Below are 16,992 nucleotides of genomic sequence, written 5' to 3' on the forward strand. Positions count from 1 at the left end.
ACTCTACAACATGGTCTCTGAAGATGGCCACACACGTGCAGACAGACACACACACATCCCATACACAACTGTAACTGTCTCCCTGATGTGCAGTATTACCTGCTCTTAAATTTGTACTTTCTGCCGTGACCCAAATATTTCCCATTTGTGGGACTAATAAAGGTTTATCTTATCTTATCTTATCTTATCTTATCTTATCTTATCTTATCTTATCTTATCTTATCAGTACAAATCCATTATTTTATATCTATGTATATCTATATATATATATAAATAAATCTAACACTTGTGAGACCTTAGAGGTCACATCTTGTAACTGGAAGGTTGCCGGTCCGATCCCCAGCTCTATCTGTCCTGGTCGTTGTGTCCTTGGGCAAGACGCTTCACCTACCGCCTACTGGTGTTGGCCAGAGGGGCCTGAGTGTCTAGAAAAGTGCTATATAAATGCAATCCATTATTGTACCTAAGAATAAAACACAAACAAATATGAAGGAGATTTTTCTGGCTGGCTTTTTATAGCAGATAAACACCTTAAAAATATTTTGCAGTACATCAAAAACTGAAGAAAACCATGAATCAGCATATAAACATTACCTAATGCTGAAGTGAAGCAGAGCAAAGTTAAGGAGGTTTTATTAGCGACTACAGCTAAGCGTTTTATAATTTGGCATAATTATTAAAGTTTAATTTTTTTTGGTATTGAACAGCAGAAATTGGCCCTTCTTTTCGGAAGTCTGTTTTGGAGAAAAAAGTAGCGGGCAGCAGCACTTTACACAACGGTAGACTGGTGCGTAATAAGCAAGTGAATAATGCAAAAAACAGAAATTTTAGTACATTCAGAGAGAGAAAGCTGTGCATGAAGTGTGATTTTCTCATGGTGGAAGCAAAACAGCAAGAGGAAGATAGAATTCGTGACAATCCTTTTCAAACGTGAAGCGTAGTCTTGATCTTCTTTTGCTGCTGGTTCAGTGAATTTTGGTCGGAGAGTGATGAAACCTGCAGCTTCAGAATCTGTGAGATGTTGCCTTTCAGCACCCAGTGGCATGTCCCCGTTGGGTGAATGGGGGGGGGGGGGGGGGGGGGGGGGTGTGTGTGTGTGCATGCTTTGCATTTACATCTTTTTGCAAAATCCGTTTACATCATTAGCTGTTTGATGATTGAAACAGTTTTGTGAGCTTTAACCTCAGACTCTGCCGTTTCTAGCAAAATACATTTACATTTAAAAATCGATTTTGGGTATCAATATCACATTATTCAAACTAAAATCAATTTCTATGATAAAATCAATTTTTTAAACCTACCCCTACAGTGTTAGCAGTAATGTTAGAAGCTGTAAACCCAAAATAGTTAAAATCTTGATGTTTTTGGTACTGAAGACTTTATTATGGTTCTAACCGGTGTTTGCATTCAGTTTAACCAAATGACATTATTAGTATAAGAACAGTTTTTACAGCATACATGACATATCTGTGGTATTTGCAGCTAACATCACTGTTGCATAAAATAGTCCTTAAACTGCACTTTTTAAATCATTGCTTTTTTTTCTTGCAGCATGCATGCAGCATACATGATATATCTTCAGCATTTGCAACATCTGCTAAGATTGCTGTTGCACAGAAAAAGCCATTGCCTTTTTTTTTGGAGGGGGGGGGGCTTGGTCATGTGACAATAACTAGCTACAAAGCTTCAGATCTGAAGTGGGCCTGGTAGGCCAGCAAGTATCCATCGTTGTACATGTAGATCTGCTTGTTGGTGGGATTGTAGCTCAGACTAGCCACTGCTTTAGCTACCTTCTCCAGTGGTATTGCTAGTGAGTTGTCTTCTTTGCCTGTGGCTGTGTCGAAGGCGTAGAACACCTCCTCCCGGTACTCATTAACGTAACGAGTTGCGTACATCACACCGCACACCATGAAGGCGTTGCTCGTTGCCTTCTTGAACAACCTCGTTTCCCACGTCTGTGTCACGTTGAGACTCTTCACCTCGCTGTCCCAAACTAACCGGCTGATCACAAGGTTACCATGGTTACCTATAGTGGCATAGAGAGCCCACAGTCCTGTTTCATCTGCCTCTACATCAATATCACTATTGAGCCGGCAATCGTAATAACAATAGGGGAACTTGTTGTTGAAACCCACACCGGTGCCTGGAAGAGTCACCCGTTTGACCTCGTTGGCCTCAAGGTCGTACCGGCAAATGTCTGCAGAGCGGTAGCAGTGATAATACAGAGCCTCGCCATACAGGACGGCGTTCGGACCTTCATTTGTGCTGGGATGACTGTAAGATGAAGCAAAGGTAAATTCTCTGTGGTTTGTTGAGGCCATGAAGTCTTCGTAGGTTTGGTAAAGGCGCACAGTGTTGCCCCAGATGTGGCTGCTGAGCAGAGGTTGAACCCAGTAACTGTTCTTCTGCCCCTCGCTCTCGTTCTGGGCTTGTTTTCCCCACGAACCAGAGATATAGCTCTTACCATGAGGACTGACTTTGGTCGTGATAGGGTCACTGATGTTGGTGATCAGACCTCTGACGCAGTGCTTGTCCTGAACTGGAAAGATAGAAAGATCAGAAGGTTTTTGAAGCAGATGATGATATAGATACAGTCAATTGTTGTCATTTATCATCATTACTTATCATCCCCTTAAGGTGTATCCTTGCTTTGAAAAGGGGAAGCTTTTTATTTCTAGACTGGGATGGCTCTGCACTGGGTCTGACAGAGGGCTGGGTCGGTGACCCAGCATTTTGAGTTATTTTGTATTTTTTCTTATTTATGAAATAATATAAAGTTCTCGGGTTATTATTAGTTGGTATTAGTTGAAGTTGAGTCTAGTATATTAGACTCGTTATCGTCCATGTCTCCTTGCTTATAAGCCTTTTTCTGTTTAAAATGTGTAATCTCCTTGTCTGTGTAGGTTCCCCTTGTGTCTTTGTCCTCTTTCACTTTCTGGGAATTCTGTTACTATAGACAATGTAGAGACTGGATTTTCAGCTCTAATGCCAGCTAGAACTGTTTGTTGTGAGACAGGTTGCTGTGAGACCAAACTAGACTCCTGTGGGTCTAAAATATGGGCCGGGTCGGATCCAGAGGCAGAGTCGAAGGACTCAGTGTGCTCTGGGTCCCCAGAAGTACTTGTTTCTACTCCCACTTGGGGGCTCAGCAGAGGTTGCCCAGGTCCGCTGTGCCAGCTGGAGGGTCAGACAGGGCTAGTCAGCAACTTCATGTTTGAGCTGGGGGTACATGAGAGCCCAGCCTCCAACTTTATGCTCCAGCTGGGGGTTCAGGAGACCCTAGCCAGCAGCCTCTTGTGCCAGCTGTATGCTCAGCCGAGCATATATGGTCCAGCCACGATTCAGCCAGAGGTTGACGTCTCATCTAGTCTCATCTCAAAGTAGCCTGGTCTCGCCTGTCAATGCCCTGCGCGGCCTGCCAGTCCACAACCACCTTCCAAGCCCCAACCAGCGCATCAGGTGCCTGCCAAGCCAGCCCGTCCATGGAAATCAACCAAGCCACCAAAGGGCCCTCACTCACGTTCACCCTAAGCCATAGCCTAAACTGGGGGTATGGAACTCCAGGCCTCAAGTGCCGGTGTCCTGCAGGTTTTAGATGTGTCCTTGATCCAACACAGCTGAGTCAAATGGCTAAATTACCTCCTCAACATGTCTTGAAATCCTCCAGAGGCCTGGTAATTAACTAATCATTTGATTCAGGTGTGTGGACCCAGAGTGTGAACTGTAACCCTGATACTAAAATCACATTTTGCACCTCAAAAATGCCAAACAGGCATTCTGTTCCCATAAGTGACTGTTGGTCCTCACAAATATAGTAGCATGCCAATTTTCTGTCATCACAAAGATATCTAAACATGTGCACGCACACACACACACACACACACACACACACACACACACACACACACACACACACACCTCACATACCTCTGAAGTCTTTGGGGATTGACTTGCAGGTCTCCACATTATTCTTTAGGTAGCGCAGTTTCTCCTTCACAGTCTTCATGTTAAGCGTGTCTATTGTTTGCATCTTGTTTACATGTTTATGTAGTCTATCAGCCTATCAGAAATGGATATAATATTATTCTATTGATAATTCTGTTACATCACAACAGGTCACATGTGACCTGACATAGTATAACATTAAATCTTTTCTTTCTGTTGTTTTTTGCTGCCATTTGCTATTTTAGCTCTACCTCTTTGGAGAGTTTCTGTGTCTCGGAGTTGTTAAGCTGGCTGTGGACCACATCGATGTCCACCTGTAACTGGCTGAGCTCCTGGCCCAGCTGGCGCAGGGACAGTTCTGTATACAGGCCCTGGGAGTGCAGGTAGTTGTAGGGCTCCAGCCGAGCCGTAAAGTTGGTAAACTGATCCTGGATCAGAGGAAGACGTTGGCTAGAGAACGTCAGCTGCAAGAAATGCAGACAAAAAAAATCCTTTGTTCAAAGACATGGCTTTTTTTCCTATACGAGCTATGTAAAAAATACATCCAAATTTTAAAAAGTTAATATTTTGAGGGGAAAGAAAAAGTGGTTACCCTATATTATAAAATACTGTACATATTTTCTATTATAGATAGATATCCATCTGTTGAAAGATAAGAGATCATGGACCTCAGCTGTGTAGTCTCATATTATTAAGAATAACAACAATAATTTTAAACATTTGAATCCCCAACTGATAAGATATATGTAAGAAAGGCCAGTGAAGCCAAGCTTTTTATTTTATTTTCAAAGACAAGTCTTTTGCAAGCAGCATATAAAATAATATATGAATGTTATGAAAAAACTTTGATACAGTGTTTATCTTTAAATAATGAAATATCAATTGATTGATTATACCCATACTTAGTATTCATTATGATAATAATAATTAATGAATTATTAAATAATGTTTTCTTGATTATTGATTCATTTTTACTTGTATTTTAGTTGTTTAATAGTACAACGTTAGTTCCTGAGAGCTTACTTCAGTACAATAAAGCATATAGATGAGTTCTTACCTCTTCTTGTAGGTTATTCAGAGATTCTTCACAGGTGTGAACTTCCTCCAACACGTACTTAAACTTCTGAGCAGGAAACACCCACATGGTGGAGTTTAGCTGGCACACACATGCATTTGCCTTCTTGTAGCCCGACACTCGCTGACTCTGGCTGTCAGCCTGATTTTGCAAATAGGAGCACAAATTCTTAAAGTCTATTTACATGGTAAACAAACAACAAAAAATACTACGTATAATACTTTTTTTAATTTATCGACTAGAAGTGTGACTTACTGTGGATGACAGCAGCAGCAATAGAAGCAGCTGCAGCATTTTTAGAGAAACTGAGACTGGACCAACACTGACACACAGTCTTCTTCTGTTTTCTTTAGAAAAACTCACTCACAACAAACTCAGAATTTGCCGGTTTGCTTCCTGTCACTGATAAGTTGCTCCACAGCCTTAAAACCACTTGGACAAATGACACAACTAAGAACATCAAACTGGCGTTTTGTACGACCCCTCCCGCTTTCTTTATGCATTGTTAGTTTACTGGCTCTCATTTCCCCTTTTCAGTCTTCCTTAGACGATTATTTCGTTTTTTTCATTCAACTGTTGATTTTTCATTCATTTATTTATTTTTAACTATATAATAAAAGTGGAATGAACTGCCCACTGATTTTAAAGCTAAATTCATGTTTAAAACAACAAATCCAGTAGAAATTAAGTTTTCATCATATGTTAGTATGAAAATCTAATTTTGAAACGCTGCTTAAAAAAGACACTCAAAAATAATATATACCTTTGCAGGTTGTAGTCGTTAGCTTTTTTTTTATAGTGAACATTTTTATGATTAATGAAAAAAGTTAAACTTTAAAAAGTGGGCATTTACAGTGATGTATTACTATGATATAATGCCATGCTTGTTCAGAAATCCAGCTGTTAATTCCATTGCATTAACAGCTGATGTAGTCTACAGTATAGAGTAAAGCTCAGGGAAGCACAGGCTTCTCTGTGTAATGAGGCTACAACCTGTATTGAGTCAACATCTCTGTGCTGAAGAGGATACTAATGGGATTAAAGAATCCCATTAATAAATTAAACTGGAACTGAAGCCTGGAATTGCCAAAATTGCAAACAACCATGAGCTGCTAATCTTAATTCTCAATTATTTTTGCTTACTTTTTATTTATTTTACATTAAAAAAAAAACCCTGACAAACTATGATTTCTGCTACATCTGCTTTCACCTTGCTTACTACTGCAGTTTAACCTATCAAGGTCAGTGACAATCCGATCAGTATATTTTTATTTATTTATTTATTTATTATTATTATTATTATTATTATTATTATTATTATTATTATTAATATGTTTTATTCTTTAGTCTCATTATATATTCACAACCAGGGAGAGGGTATACAATACAATATTATAACACTTTCAGTTTCTTCAAAAAGAAAAAAAAGGTCACTATTCTCTGAAAATATAGTATATGACTTAGTAATCATATTGGTTTTTGGGCTCATCAACAATGATGGAAGACCTCATAGGGTTAATAACAATCTTTTTAAAATATTACAAAATATACTATCATTTAATTAATTTGATGAAAGACTGCGGTGTTAAGACATGCAATCAATTAAGAGCACCTGATATTTCTAAGGTAAGCTTTTTTCAGTCCTCACACTACAGTTAACTTTTTAACATCCACTGCCATTGGCCCACTTATTTTTACAGGTATAGTTTTGGAATTTTGCTGATTTCGAATGCCCAAATGGGAACACTTATGTCATAGTCGCTGCGTATATGACACCTCACATAAAAAATAGGAACTTCGACTTTCTAAAAATGTGCTTCATGTTGGTAAAACTATATATTTGCCAAAAATGTATATTTGGAAACTTGGCAGATTTAGGGAAGTTAAAAGAGCTTAGAATGCAAAATGAATCATCGGTGGTGAGACATGGTGTGCATAACAAAACCACAGAATAAAAAAAGAATTAAAAAAATAAAATATCAGTCTGACTCAAAGTGGACACTTTCTGTTCCTGAAATTTCACCATTCCAGGCTCTGCAACCACAACATCCTTGTAAAGCTTCAAAATAGTGCACGTATTAGTCATTTATATGGGTTACTATTGGAATATCCATCTCTGAAACATGACCAGCAGATTGTAGCAGACTATAGCTTGTTATCACAATAGGTTAAGACTGTTAGTGCTGGACAAAAATTAATAAAGACACATGTAAGACATGTATTTATCAACATAATTAAAAATAATAATAATTTTGGTATAGACCAGGGGTATCAAACTCATTTTAGTTCAGGGGCCTGTAAAAAAAAAAAAAATTCTTTGATCTTCAGGCTGAAGGAAGAACAACGGTGTTTAATGCTCAGTCAATAATCACTGTAATCAATACAATTCTCTTTGTTCCATACAAACACTTTGAGCAATACAAATGTCCAGGAGATATACACGGGAGGGGGTCCGACAGATCTCGAAGTGTCTGACCATTTCACACATTCTTATAGCTTCCCATCCACCCCCAAAGTCATAAAACCTAAACATTCATATTCTTTCTCTCCCTCTCAGTGAGCTTCAGTTACGACCTTGGTTTCCTGTGCAGTATAGTTTTGTTCTCCCTAATGACAGAAATAAGGCCACGATTCTACACAGACAGCATTTCTTATAAATCAGCAGTATAATGCATCATAAAACACTATAATGATTCCGCAATCTTTAATCAGAGGTATAATGTGACATAAAACAGCTTAATGATTTTACAACATAGACATCAACAACCTTTGTCTCTCAAAACTAGATGCCTGCTAACCCCCTCTCTATCTCCTGCCTCCCAATCTCGTGACCTTGCAGCCCACTTCTTTGCACAATATGTTCTCCTTGCTCTGGCTTACCAACTCCTTATCCTACTAACGGCAACTTAATGTCGCCTCTGCCCTTCAAATCCGGGTCACACTGCAAGTCTATTATTTCAAGGTGGATGCTGACAGGCAGATCAGAGGGATTCAAGGTGGACGGCGAGCAAAACACTTTGAAGTCTTACTCCAGTTCACCAAAAATCTGAAATCATAGCTCAAATTCTCGTAACAATTCTGCTATTTTATCTTTGAACCGCTTCATGTGTGCCTCACGTTGGATCGCGCACACATTTTGGCTGATTGATGGGATGTGGGGTGTTCCCCATAAGAGGTGCTAGGATGGTAGCCGATGTATCAAAAAAACTCAGGAGAGTCTTCTCCAAGCATGACATCCCAGTGTACTTCAGACACAGCAACACACACAGACAAAAACTGGTCCATCCCAAAGAAAAGACTCCTAAACACAAAATTAACAATGTGTATTCTGTACAGTGTAGTGAGGAATGCCCAGACCTCTACATTGGAGAGACCAAACAGCCACTTCATAAACGTATTGCACAACATAGAAGAGCCACCTCCATGGTACATGACTCGGCAGTCAATCTGCATCTAAAGGACAAAGGTCACTCTTTCGAGTATGCCAATGTTCACATTTTGGACAGAGAGGACAGATGGTTTTAAAGAGGAGTAAAAGAAGCCATTTATGTCCACTGTGAGCGACCATCTTTGAGCAGAGGCGGTGGTTTACGACACCAACTGTCTGCCATCTATAATCCAGTTTTGAGATCCCCTCCCAGATGCCTTAACACCCACTCACATCCTGGGCCATCTGACCTCAGGAAATCACATGATAGGGTGGGGCCAGGTTTCACAATGAGCTCACCTGAAACCTTGGCTGATTGTGACCTACACCCATTTTCACACCTTGGGTCATGTGATTACGTAGAGGATCATTAGGGGGTCCTTTGTCCCTCTCGGTGGGTTACTCCCACTAGGTTTAAATCTGGGACTCTCCACCATTTGACCCTTAGAATTGAAGAAGCTTCTTGGACGAGAGGTGAAACGTCTTCAAGCAACTTAAAGAAGTACAGACGCTTTTCTTTCCATTCTTCTTATTCTTACAATATTTAGTGTCTTGAGGCAGTTATTGTGATTTGATGCTGTATAAACTGAATTGAACTGAATGTAGCCTTGGTTAAAATCACACATTATTGGAGTGGTTTTGTTTAGGAAACTCGGTCTGGAACCAAGAACAAAAAGTCTTGTTTAAGTAAAAAAAAAAATTGCAAATTTTTAGTTTGTGTTTTTGCTTATTCTTGTTTTTTTCAATTGTCGTTTAGCAATCAGGTGACAAATAAATAATTACAGTGATTCCTTGTTTACTGTGGGAGTTACGTTCTAAAAATAACCCGCGATAGGTGAAATCCACAAAGTAGCCAACTTTATTTTTTACAATTATTATTCACTATCAGGGACCACTTCCTTGGTAACGATGGATGATGAGGGATGAGGAAGTATGAATAGTGCTGCAGTTTGGGGAAGGCCTTGAAGGGGACTGGCGACGGCTTTCGGGCCAGGCAGAACCCCATGTACCAACGAGAAATAAAGGGAGGAAAGGAAGAGAGGAGAGGACAAGAGTCCCTCTTCGCTGTTGCTGGCCCACCTGCAACTGATTACCTGACCAGCCGTTGGTAATCATTCCTCCCGGCTAGAAAGGTGTATTTAACCTGGACTCAAAGGAGCTTGCAAAGAAAAACGTCTGGACTTCTTTAAGTTGCTTGAAGACGTTTCACCTCTCATCCGAGAAGCTTCTTCAGTTCTAAGGTCAAATGGTGGAGAGTCCCAGATATAAACCCAGTGGGAGTATCCCCCCACAGAGGGACAAAAGGACCCCCTGATGATCCTCTAATCGCCTGAGCCAAGGTGTGAAACTGGGCGTGGGTCCCAATCAGCCAGAGTTTCGGGTGTGTTCATTGTGAAACCTGGCCCCACCTTATCATGCGAATTCCTGAGGTCAGATGGCCCAGGATGTGAGTGGGCATTAAGGCGTCTGGGAAGGGATCTCAAAACTGGATTATAGATGGCAGAGAGTTGGTGTCGTAAACCCCCGCCTCTGTTCAAAGATGGTCACTCACAGTGGACATAGATGGCTTCTTTCACTCCTCTTTCAAACCATCTGTCCTCTCTGTCCAAAATGTGAACATTGGCATCCTCGAAAGAGTGTCCTTTATCCTTAAGATGCAGATGGACTGCTGAGTCTTGTCCTGTGGAGGTGGCTCTTCTGTGTTGTGCCATGCGCTTGTGAAGTGGCTGTTTGGTCTCTCCAATGTAGAGGTCTGAGCATTCCTCGCTGCACTGTACAGCATACACCACATTGTTAAGTATGTGTTTTGGCGTTTTGTCTTTCGGGTGAACCAGTTTCTGTCTGAGTGTGTTGCTGGGTCTGAAATACACTGGGATGTCATGCTTGGAGAAAACTCTCCAGTACCCTCCATGGAGAAGGAGGCTAGGGGGCAAGATCAAAGTAGCACGGAGTGAGGTTAGCCAACTAACGGAGTTGCAGAAAGGTGCGACAAAGAAGGTGCATAAGAAATACAGCAAGCTGTCCATACCTGAGGCCTTGGAAACTGCCAAGCAAAGACTCATAGCCTTGGCCAGCCGCTTGAGGAGGTACACAGAGAGATAGAACGCAGGAAAATAAACCAGCTGTTCTCCACAGAACCAGCAAAGGTGTACTCTCAGTGGCAAGGGAACAATAATAATAAGAGAACAGCACCACCAAGGCTGGAGATGGAGCAATACTGGAAGAGCATATGGGAGAAGGACGCAACCCATAACGGCAATGCTCAGTGGCTAGTGGATCTGAGGGCAGACCACAGCGACCTCCCTGAACAGGGTCCAGTAACCATCACAGTGGCAGATATCCAAGAAAGGGTCTCCAGTATGAAGAGTTGGACAGCACCAGGGCCCGACATGGTCCACGCCTACTGGCTAAAGAAGCCGACTGCACTCCACGAGCGTCTGGCAGCACAAATGAACCAGCTGCTAGTTAACGAGAGACACCCGGAATGGCTAACCGAAGGTCGGACGGTCCTGATCCCCTATTCTATTCTATTCTATGCTATTCTATTCTAATTAAATAGCTTGAACTTTTTGGGAAAACATATCAGTTATTTTTTCCAACTATAGGACAAGTAGCTCTGAAGACTGTATTATTTTAACATAGTGAAGTTAAAAAAAGCTTACTGTGCACAAAAATGTGGTAGCAGCTAACACATTGCACAAGTACAAAACCTCAGAATTAAAAATCTGTTCCAAGTGGTTCAATTAGACATAATATGTTTTTTTCCCCTGTGGCTTATTTTACGCGCACAGTGCAGAATTTTTACTTTCTGTTCCCAAAACCTGCATCTTCCATTACTCCTATAGTGATAAAAAACAATTTAAAAAACATGCTTTTTTCTTCTTGCACACCTGCCCTGCTATCAGGTGATTTCAGTTTGTATGCAGAGAGGAATAACATAGCGGCGAAATCTGCAGCTTTAACCTCCCGAAATCTTTCATGGCATGCATTTTTAATTTCTCTTTGCTATTTGGGCTGATTTGGACCTGATCAATGAAAAAGCAAAGAATTACCAATTATTTATTTTTACCTGATTTTTCTTTGATCCACATGCGGACATTCGTTTTAAATTTTGATAGAACAGTGGCAGTACAAGTCCTCATAGGTGGATATCAGGCCATTGTAGAGCAAAATTTAGTATTTTGGTCTAGACAACCCAAAATGTGATGTCCACAAAGGAGTAAAGATGCGGACATTACTTTTTCTTTCTATTGCACAAGTGAACAAGAGCATGATAGTAAAGTGCAAACTGTGTGAAAAGAAACAACTTTATTGTATGGCTCTTGTCAAGCATCTGCACAGACAAAATGCTAATACAAAGCTGTTTGTGTTGGCTGACCCCAGCAAAGCTGCCAGAGCCTGATCTTCATCATGTAACATGGTAGACATATCAGTATTGTAGTCTTGTAGCCCAATTTCTACCTGGACCTGTTTCTAATAAAACTCTAAGAATTGCTGTGGCAGGTGGTTTGAAATGTCTTTGGACTGGTTTCCATCTCTTCTTCGTGTTAATGGCTTTATGTTCAAACACAAGCACTAAAAGAGAGATCTTATGTGTCCTAAATAGGACTGGGATTGTCCCAGTATGTGGGCCTGTCTGGGACGAGAAGAAAGTCTGCACTAGACTGTACATTTACATGTGATACGGTTAAAAGAGCTTACTGTGCACCAAAATGCGGTAGTGGCTAACACACTGCATGAATAACAGAGCCCAAAATTAAATATTAAATTTCAAATAGTGCAATTGGACACATTGTGGCTGCTTTGTGGCTATTTTTTGCATTTCATGCAAAAGGGTCACTTTCTGTTCCTGAATCAATTTCATGAAAAAAAAAAATTAAAATAGATGTATTAGTCACTGTTCTCAGCTTCACAACATAGACCATGGGTTTAACAGTGATTCAGAGGCAACATTATGACATTGTATTATTTAGCATAAACTTTACCACATGTAGGATATAATATCACATACACAGTGTATTTTTGTGTGGTAGTTTCCAAATTTTTACTTTCACAGCCTTTGATAATCCACATTATTGATTAAATTGATATATGATAAAATGTGCATGCCCTCCAACTGCTAGTGCTGATGAGTTGAAATAATTAAAAAAAAAAAGAGAGAAAACATTTCTTTTAAAAAGAGTTTGTAGTTTAAAAAATTGTAAAAACAGTGACAGCAGTCTGTGTTCCAGATTTTTTTTTAACAGAGTTTTAGGTTTCAGTACTTTAATTCTTATTTGGTACTTTATTAAATGTGAGATATTTATTTTGTACAGCCGAAGATGCTTTTACTGTCATTTCCCATGATTGGGTGCAAATTCTCTGTGTTGCTGTAATCCAAATCAGAAAATAGAGAAAACAAAGTGATACATAATCTACAAACACACCCACATCCAATTCCTCACATCCACAGGATAATGGGAGTGTTCGCAAATTAGAGGGTGCTGCTGCAGTCCCAGTGCCACAATCAAACACTTTAGAGAGAGTTTTCTTCAGCTCTGCTCTCTGATTCACCATGAAGCTGTACGTGATTATTCCACTGTGTGCTCTGCTCACATTCACCCAGCAGGTAAGAAATACTGAAGACTTCATTTCAATGGGTAAATATCCATTTTGAATAAAGCGACAAATACCAAATACCACTAAATGTGATGTTCTGCTTATTTCACTTGAAAATACATTTAAATTTCAGGCTCCTCCACGAGAAAAGTGTGCATGCGAGCTGAATAACTCAGAGAAGGCATTCCCTCATGAAAAACTCAGGATAGTTGAAACCAACGTATCAGACTGCAACAGCAACATCACCCCGCAGAAGGTAACTAGTCTTTTAAAGTTCTCATGCTGTGTGTCTCCATTCCTGGTTACTCACTGCTGCCTCTGCAGACTGTGGAGCTGGAGAGTCTGCTGCTGGGGTTGGAGCGTCGTCTTTCCCAGCTGAACAAAGATGTGCTGATCCTTGAGAAGGAGGATGACGGAGAGCTGTATGGAGTTCTCAGCTTGTATGTTATAGAGAATGAAATGACTGAGATCAAGCAGCTGATTGACAAGCTCAACAGCACCACCCAGCAACACCAGATCCTCACTGCTAACGCCACTGAACAGGTAGATTCACAACCACATGCTGCAAAACACTGACATCACTGTATCTTTGTCCCTCACTCTGTTTACGATCTTGTAAACAATCAAAATTTGTCTCAGCTGGGGAACTTTAAAGCAGAGATGCAAGAGCTGGAGAAGTTCGACACCATGCAGGTGATAAAGGGACAACAAGTCAACTCTGCTCTGAAGGCAGATCTATTCAAGTGCAACAAAAAAATGAACACTACCGTCACACCCACCGAGCCCCCACAGGGTGAGTTTGTTCTTTTTTTTTATGTGTTTGTTTGTTTATTTCTCTTCTGGTGGCAGTGGGAGTCTGTTCTTAGGGGATTGGAGCAGTTAATAATCCTTTTTATTTTTATCCCATCAGGTACCTGTCAACGCAGCCGGCTTCTGAATGTCACTGGACCAAGGGTCTACACAGCAGGAGAATATCCTGGCTCGTACGCTTACGGAGCCTGGGGTCGTGATCCCAGACCAGAGGAAGGCAAAGAGAGCTGGTACTGGCTGGTGATGATGACTTCGAGTAACAGATACTCCAACTATGTTCGTTTTTACAGCAGTCTGAGTTCTCTCATCATTGGAGTGAGCGTCCCAGGTAAGGAACTCCTCTCTTCTTGTTGTTTTTTTCCCTCCCACATAATGCAAAAAAACCCTTACTGTTTTTACTGGGATCACTCTGAAGTTGGTAATAAAGTAGCTTATTACATTGTTTGAATTTTCAAAGATGAAATAATTAACCCTAGAGGTTTGCTGTACTTTGGGTTACTGAAGGTGTTTGGAAAGGACCATGTACAGTGAGTTTGTTAGGTAACTACCTAACTGTACCTAAAATCGAGTTATGCAACCCTTTATAAAAGTGGCTTTAACATTTGGTAGCAAGTTATACTGATACCAAGTATCAGTATTACGTGTTTTCAACAAGCAGCCCTTCTTCCAGTGCTGGTCCTGTACAGGTGCATAGACAGTTCTGCATTGGTTCCCAGCCCATGTTATCCTGGAGTGTTTTTACTAAATAATACTCACCTGCCATCGTTCTTAAGAACAATGTTTTGCAGTTTGTCTTAATTACTGATACATTTTTGTGAAGCAAATTATAGTTTTAAACTATTAACATATGTTTATTCCTTCTTTTTCATCTTCAGGTAACGTCCAGATCCACTCCTCAAACCCAACTACCAACACTATCCAGGGTCCAAATAATGTTCTGTATGGAGGGGCTTTGTACTACAACTGTTACAACCAAGATTATGTTTGTCGATTTAATCTCACCACTAAAAGTGTCACAACCTTACAACTACCAAAAGGCACCAGGTTTGTTACTCAACTTTGAAAATGTTAGTTTAAAGAATAACTATGACAGAAACTTTCACTGCTATCCTCTGTTAACCAGGTACAACTCAAAAGGTAACTTCTGCCATCTTGAGGAATGCTACCCATACACTGACCTGGACCTGGCAACAGATGAGTCTGGTGTCTGGGTGGTCTACACCACCACTCAGGACTTTGGCAACTTGGTTCTCTCCAAGCTAGAGGAGGGTGAAACACCAACACTTAGGCGTACCTGGCGCACTTCAGTCTACAAGCGGGCAGTGACCAACACCTTCATGGCGTGTGGCGTTCTCTATGCGACACGTTACATTAACAGGGAGGTCGAGGAGATCTTTTACTCATTCAACACCGTGACGGGACAGGAGAAGTTCAACATTGGCATCTTCATGAACAAAATGTCTCCCAACATTCAAAGCCTAAATTACAGCCCTGTGGACCAGATGCTGCATGCTTACTGTGACTCCAACATGGTTTCCTACAAGGTGTTGTTTGGGTAAATTGATGTTGTTTCATTTCTGCAAAATTGATTGATCTCTATAAAAGTCTGAATTCAAAACAGTTTTTTCTCAAGATGTTTCATGTTTAATGCATCACATTTCATAAACAATGTATTTCTCCATTAATCTAATTCTACCAGTGTAAATAAATAGTTCATTGTTGCCTTGTACTCTCTTTATTCAATAAAATCAATATTTCCAGTGTAGTGGTTTTAATGTTCAGAGTCAGTCTAACTATGTTATTATATTTTTTTTTATGTAAACATACAAATGTCATATTCTCATAAAAGTTACACGATTGTTGTTCTGACATTTGTGGAGAAATCCTTGCAGTGACATTAGCGTAGCAGTTATCTAAATAAGTAAATTAAATTCAAACTGATTATCAACTCGTTAGTTGTTGTACCAGTGTATTACTCTAAGTACTGGCTCTTTCCATGCGTGACATAAAAATCATCTTTTTTCTGAATGCAGAAAACTAATCTATGATTAATTTTACAGACAATTTTTTTTGAAATGGCCACATGAATAAAAACATTCCTACTTTCTAATGGTATCTACCATTTACATTGTTTATGGAGATATTTGTGAAATATTCTCCAGCATTTACACTGACTAACCTTAACATTGTGTAACATTTAAAAATTATCCTTCAAGTATCTGATATTACACATTTTATAGTTCATAATTCAAGCGCAGACCACCAAGGTGCAATGGCCTACACTCAACTGATACGCTGTTGTGTTTATAGTGTAAAGTAAAAACCCTATAATAATATAAAAAAAACCCAGAGAAACCCCAACAATCATATCGCTCCCATGAGCAGGTGATTTGGCGACAGTGGAAAGGAAAAACTCCTTTTTAACAGGAAGGAACTTCCAGCAGAACCAGGACAGGAGAAGGATGTCCATGTGCAGCAATGGAAGCAGATATGGAAGGTAAAATCCAAAGTGGTCCCAATGGTATAGGGCAATGTATTTTGATTTCCACCAGTGATTCGATTCAATTTTGACACAGTCAATATTCACGGAAATATTATAATTCTGATCATTTATCTACAGGAAAGGGCAGAGCAGGCTGTACCTACTGGGGAGACTCAGGTCTTTTGGAGTGAAGGGCCCACTCCTGAAGACCTATGACTCTGTGGTGGCCTCAGCCATCTTTTACTGTGAGGTCTGCCGAGACGGAAGAGAAGAGACTGAACAGGCTGATCCGGAGAGCCAGCTCTGTTCTAGGATGCCCTCTGGACCCAGTGGCGGTGGTGAGTGACAGGAGAATGGTGGTTAAGCTGTCGTCCCTGTCGGACAACATTTCCCACCCCATTCAAGAGACTCTGACAGCATTGAGCAGCTCCTTCAGTGGCAGGCTGCGGCACCCAGGCTGGGATGGAGAGATTTTGCAGGACTTTCCTCCCAACTTAATGTCAGACTCTACAACATGGTCTCTGAAGATGGCCACACACGTGCAGACAGACACACACACATCCCATACACAACTGTAACTGTCTCCCTGATGTGCAGTATTACCTGCTCTTAAATTTGTACTTTCTGCCGTGACCCAAATATTTCCCATTTGTG

The 16,992-nt window shown here is 40.5% G+C and overlaps 2 protein-coding genes across 2 annotated transcripts; one reads left to right on the forward strand and one right to left on the reverse strand.

Moving 5' to 3' along the window:
* Window positions 1–1,676: 1,676 nt before the first annotated feature.
* Window positions 1,677–5,314, reverse strand: LOC146629614 (olfactomedin-like). The gene is made up of 5 exons (XM_085358755.1): window positions 5,276–5,314; window positions 5,003–5,161; window positions 4,197–4,409; window positions 3,928–4,060; window positions 1,677–2,539 (listed from the first exon to the last, which is right to left on the reverse strand). The coding sequence occupies exons 1-5, from the start codon at window positions 5,312–5,314 to the stop codon at window positions 1,677–1,679; spliced, it is 1,407 nt and encodes a 468-aa protein (XP_085214881.1).
* A 7,688-nt stretch (window positions 5,315–13,002) lies between these two features.
* LOC146629615 (olfactomedin-4-like) lies at window positions 13,003–15,415 on the forward strand. The gene is made up of 7 exons (XM_085358756.1): window positions 13,003–13,056; window positions 13,180–13,302; window positions 13,371–13,589; window positions 13,686–13,839; window positions 13,957–14,184; window positions 14,732–14,900; window positions 14,980–15,415. The coding sequence occupies exons 1-7, from the start codon at window positions 13,003–13,005 to the stop codon at window positions 15,413–15,415; spliced, it is 1,383 nt and encodes a 460-aa protein (XP_085214882.1).
* Window positions 15,416–16,992: the final 1,577 nt, after the last annotated feature.

Source organism: Diplotaxodon limnothrissa, linkage group LG7 (assembly GCF_057381915.1).
Source record: "Diplotaxodon limnothrissa isolate DT_005_m linkage group LG7, D_limnothrissa_male_GT1.1, whole genome shotgun sequence".
NCBI lineage: Eukaryota > Metazoa > Chordata > Actinopteri > Cichliformes > Cichlidae > Diplotaxodon > Diplotaxodon limnothrissa.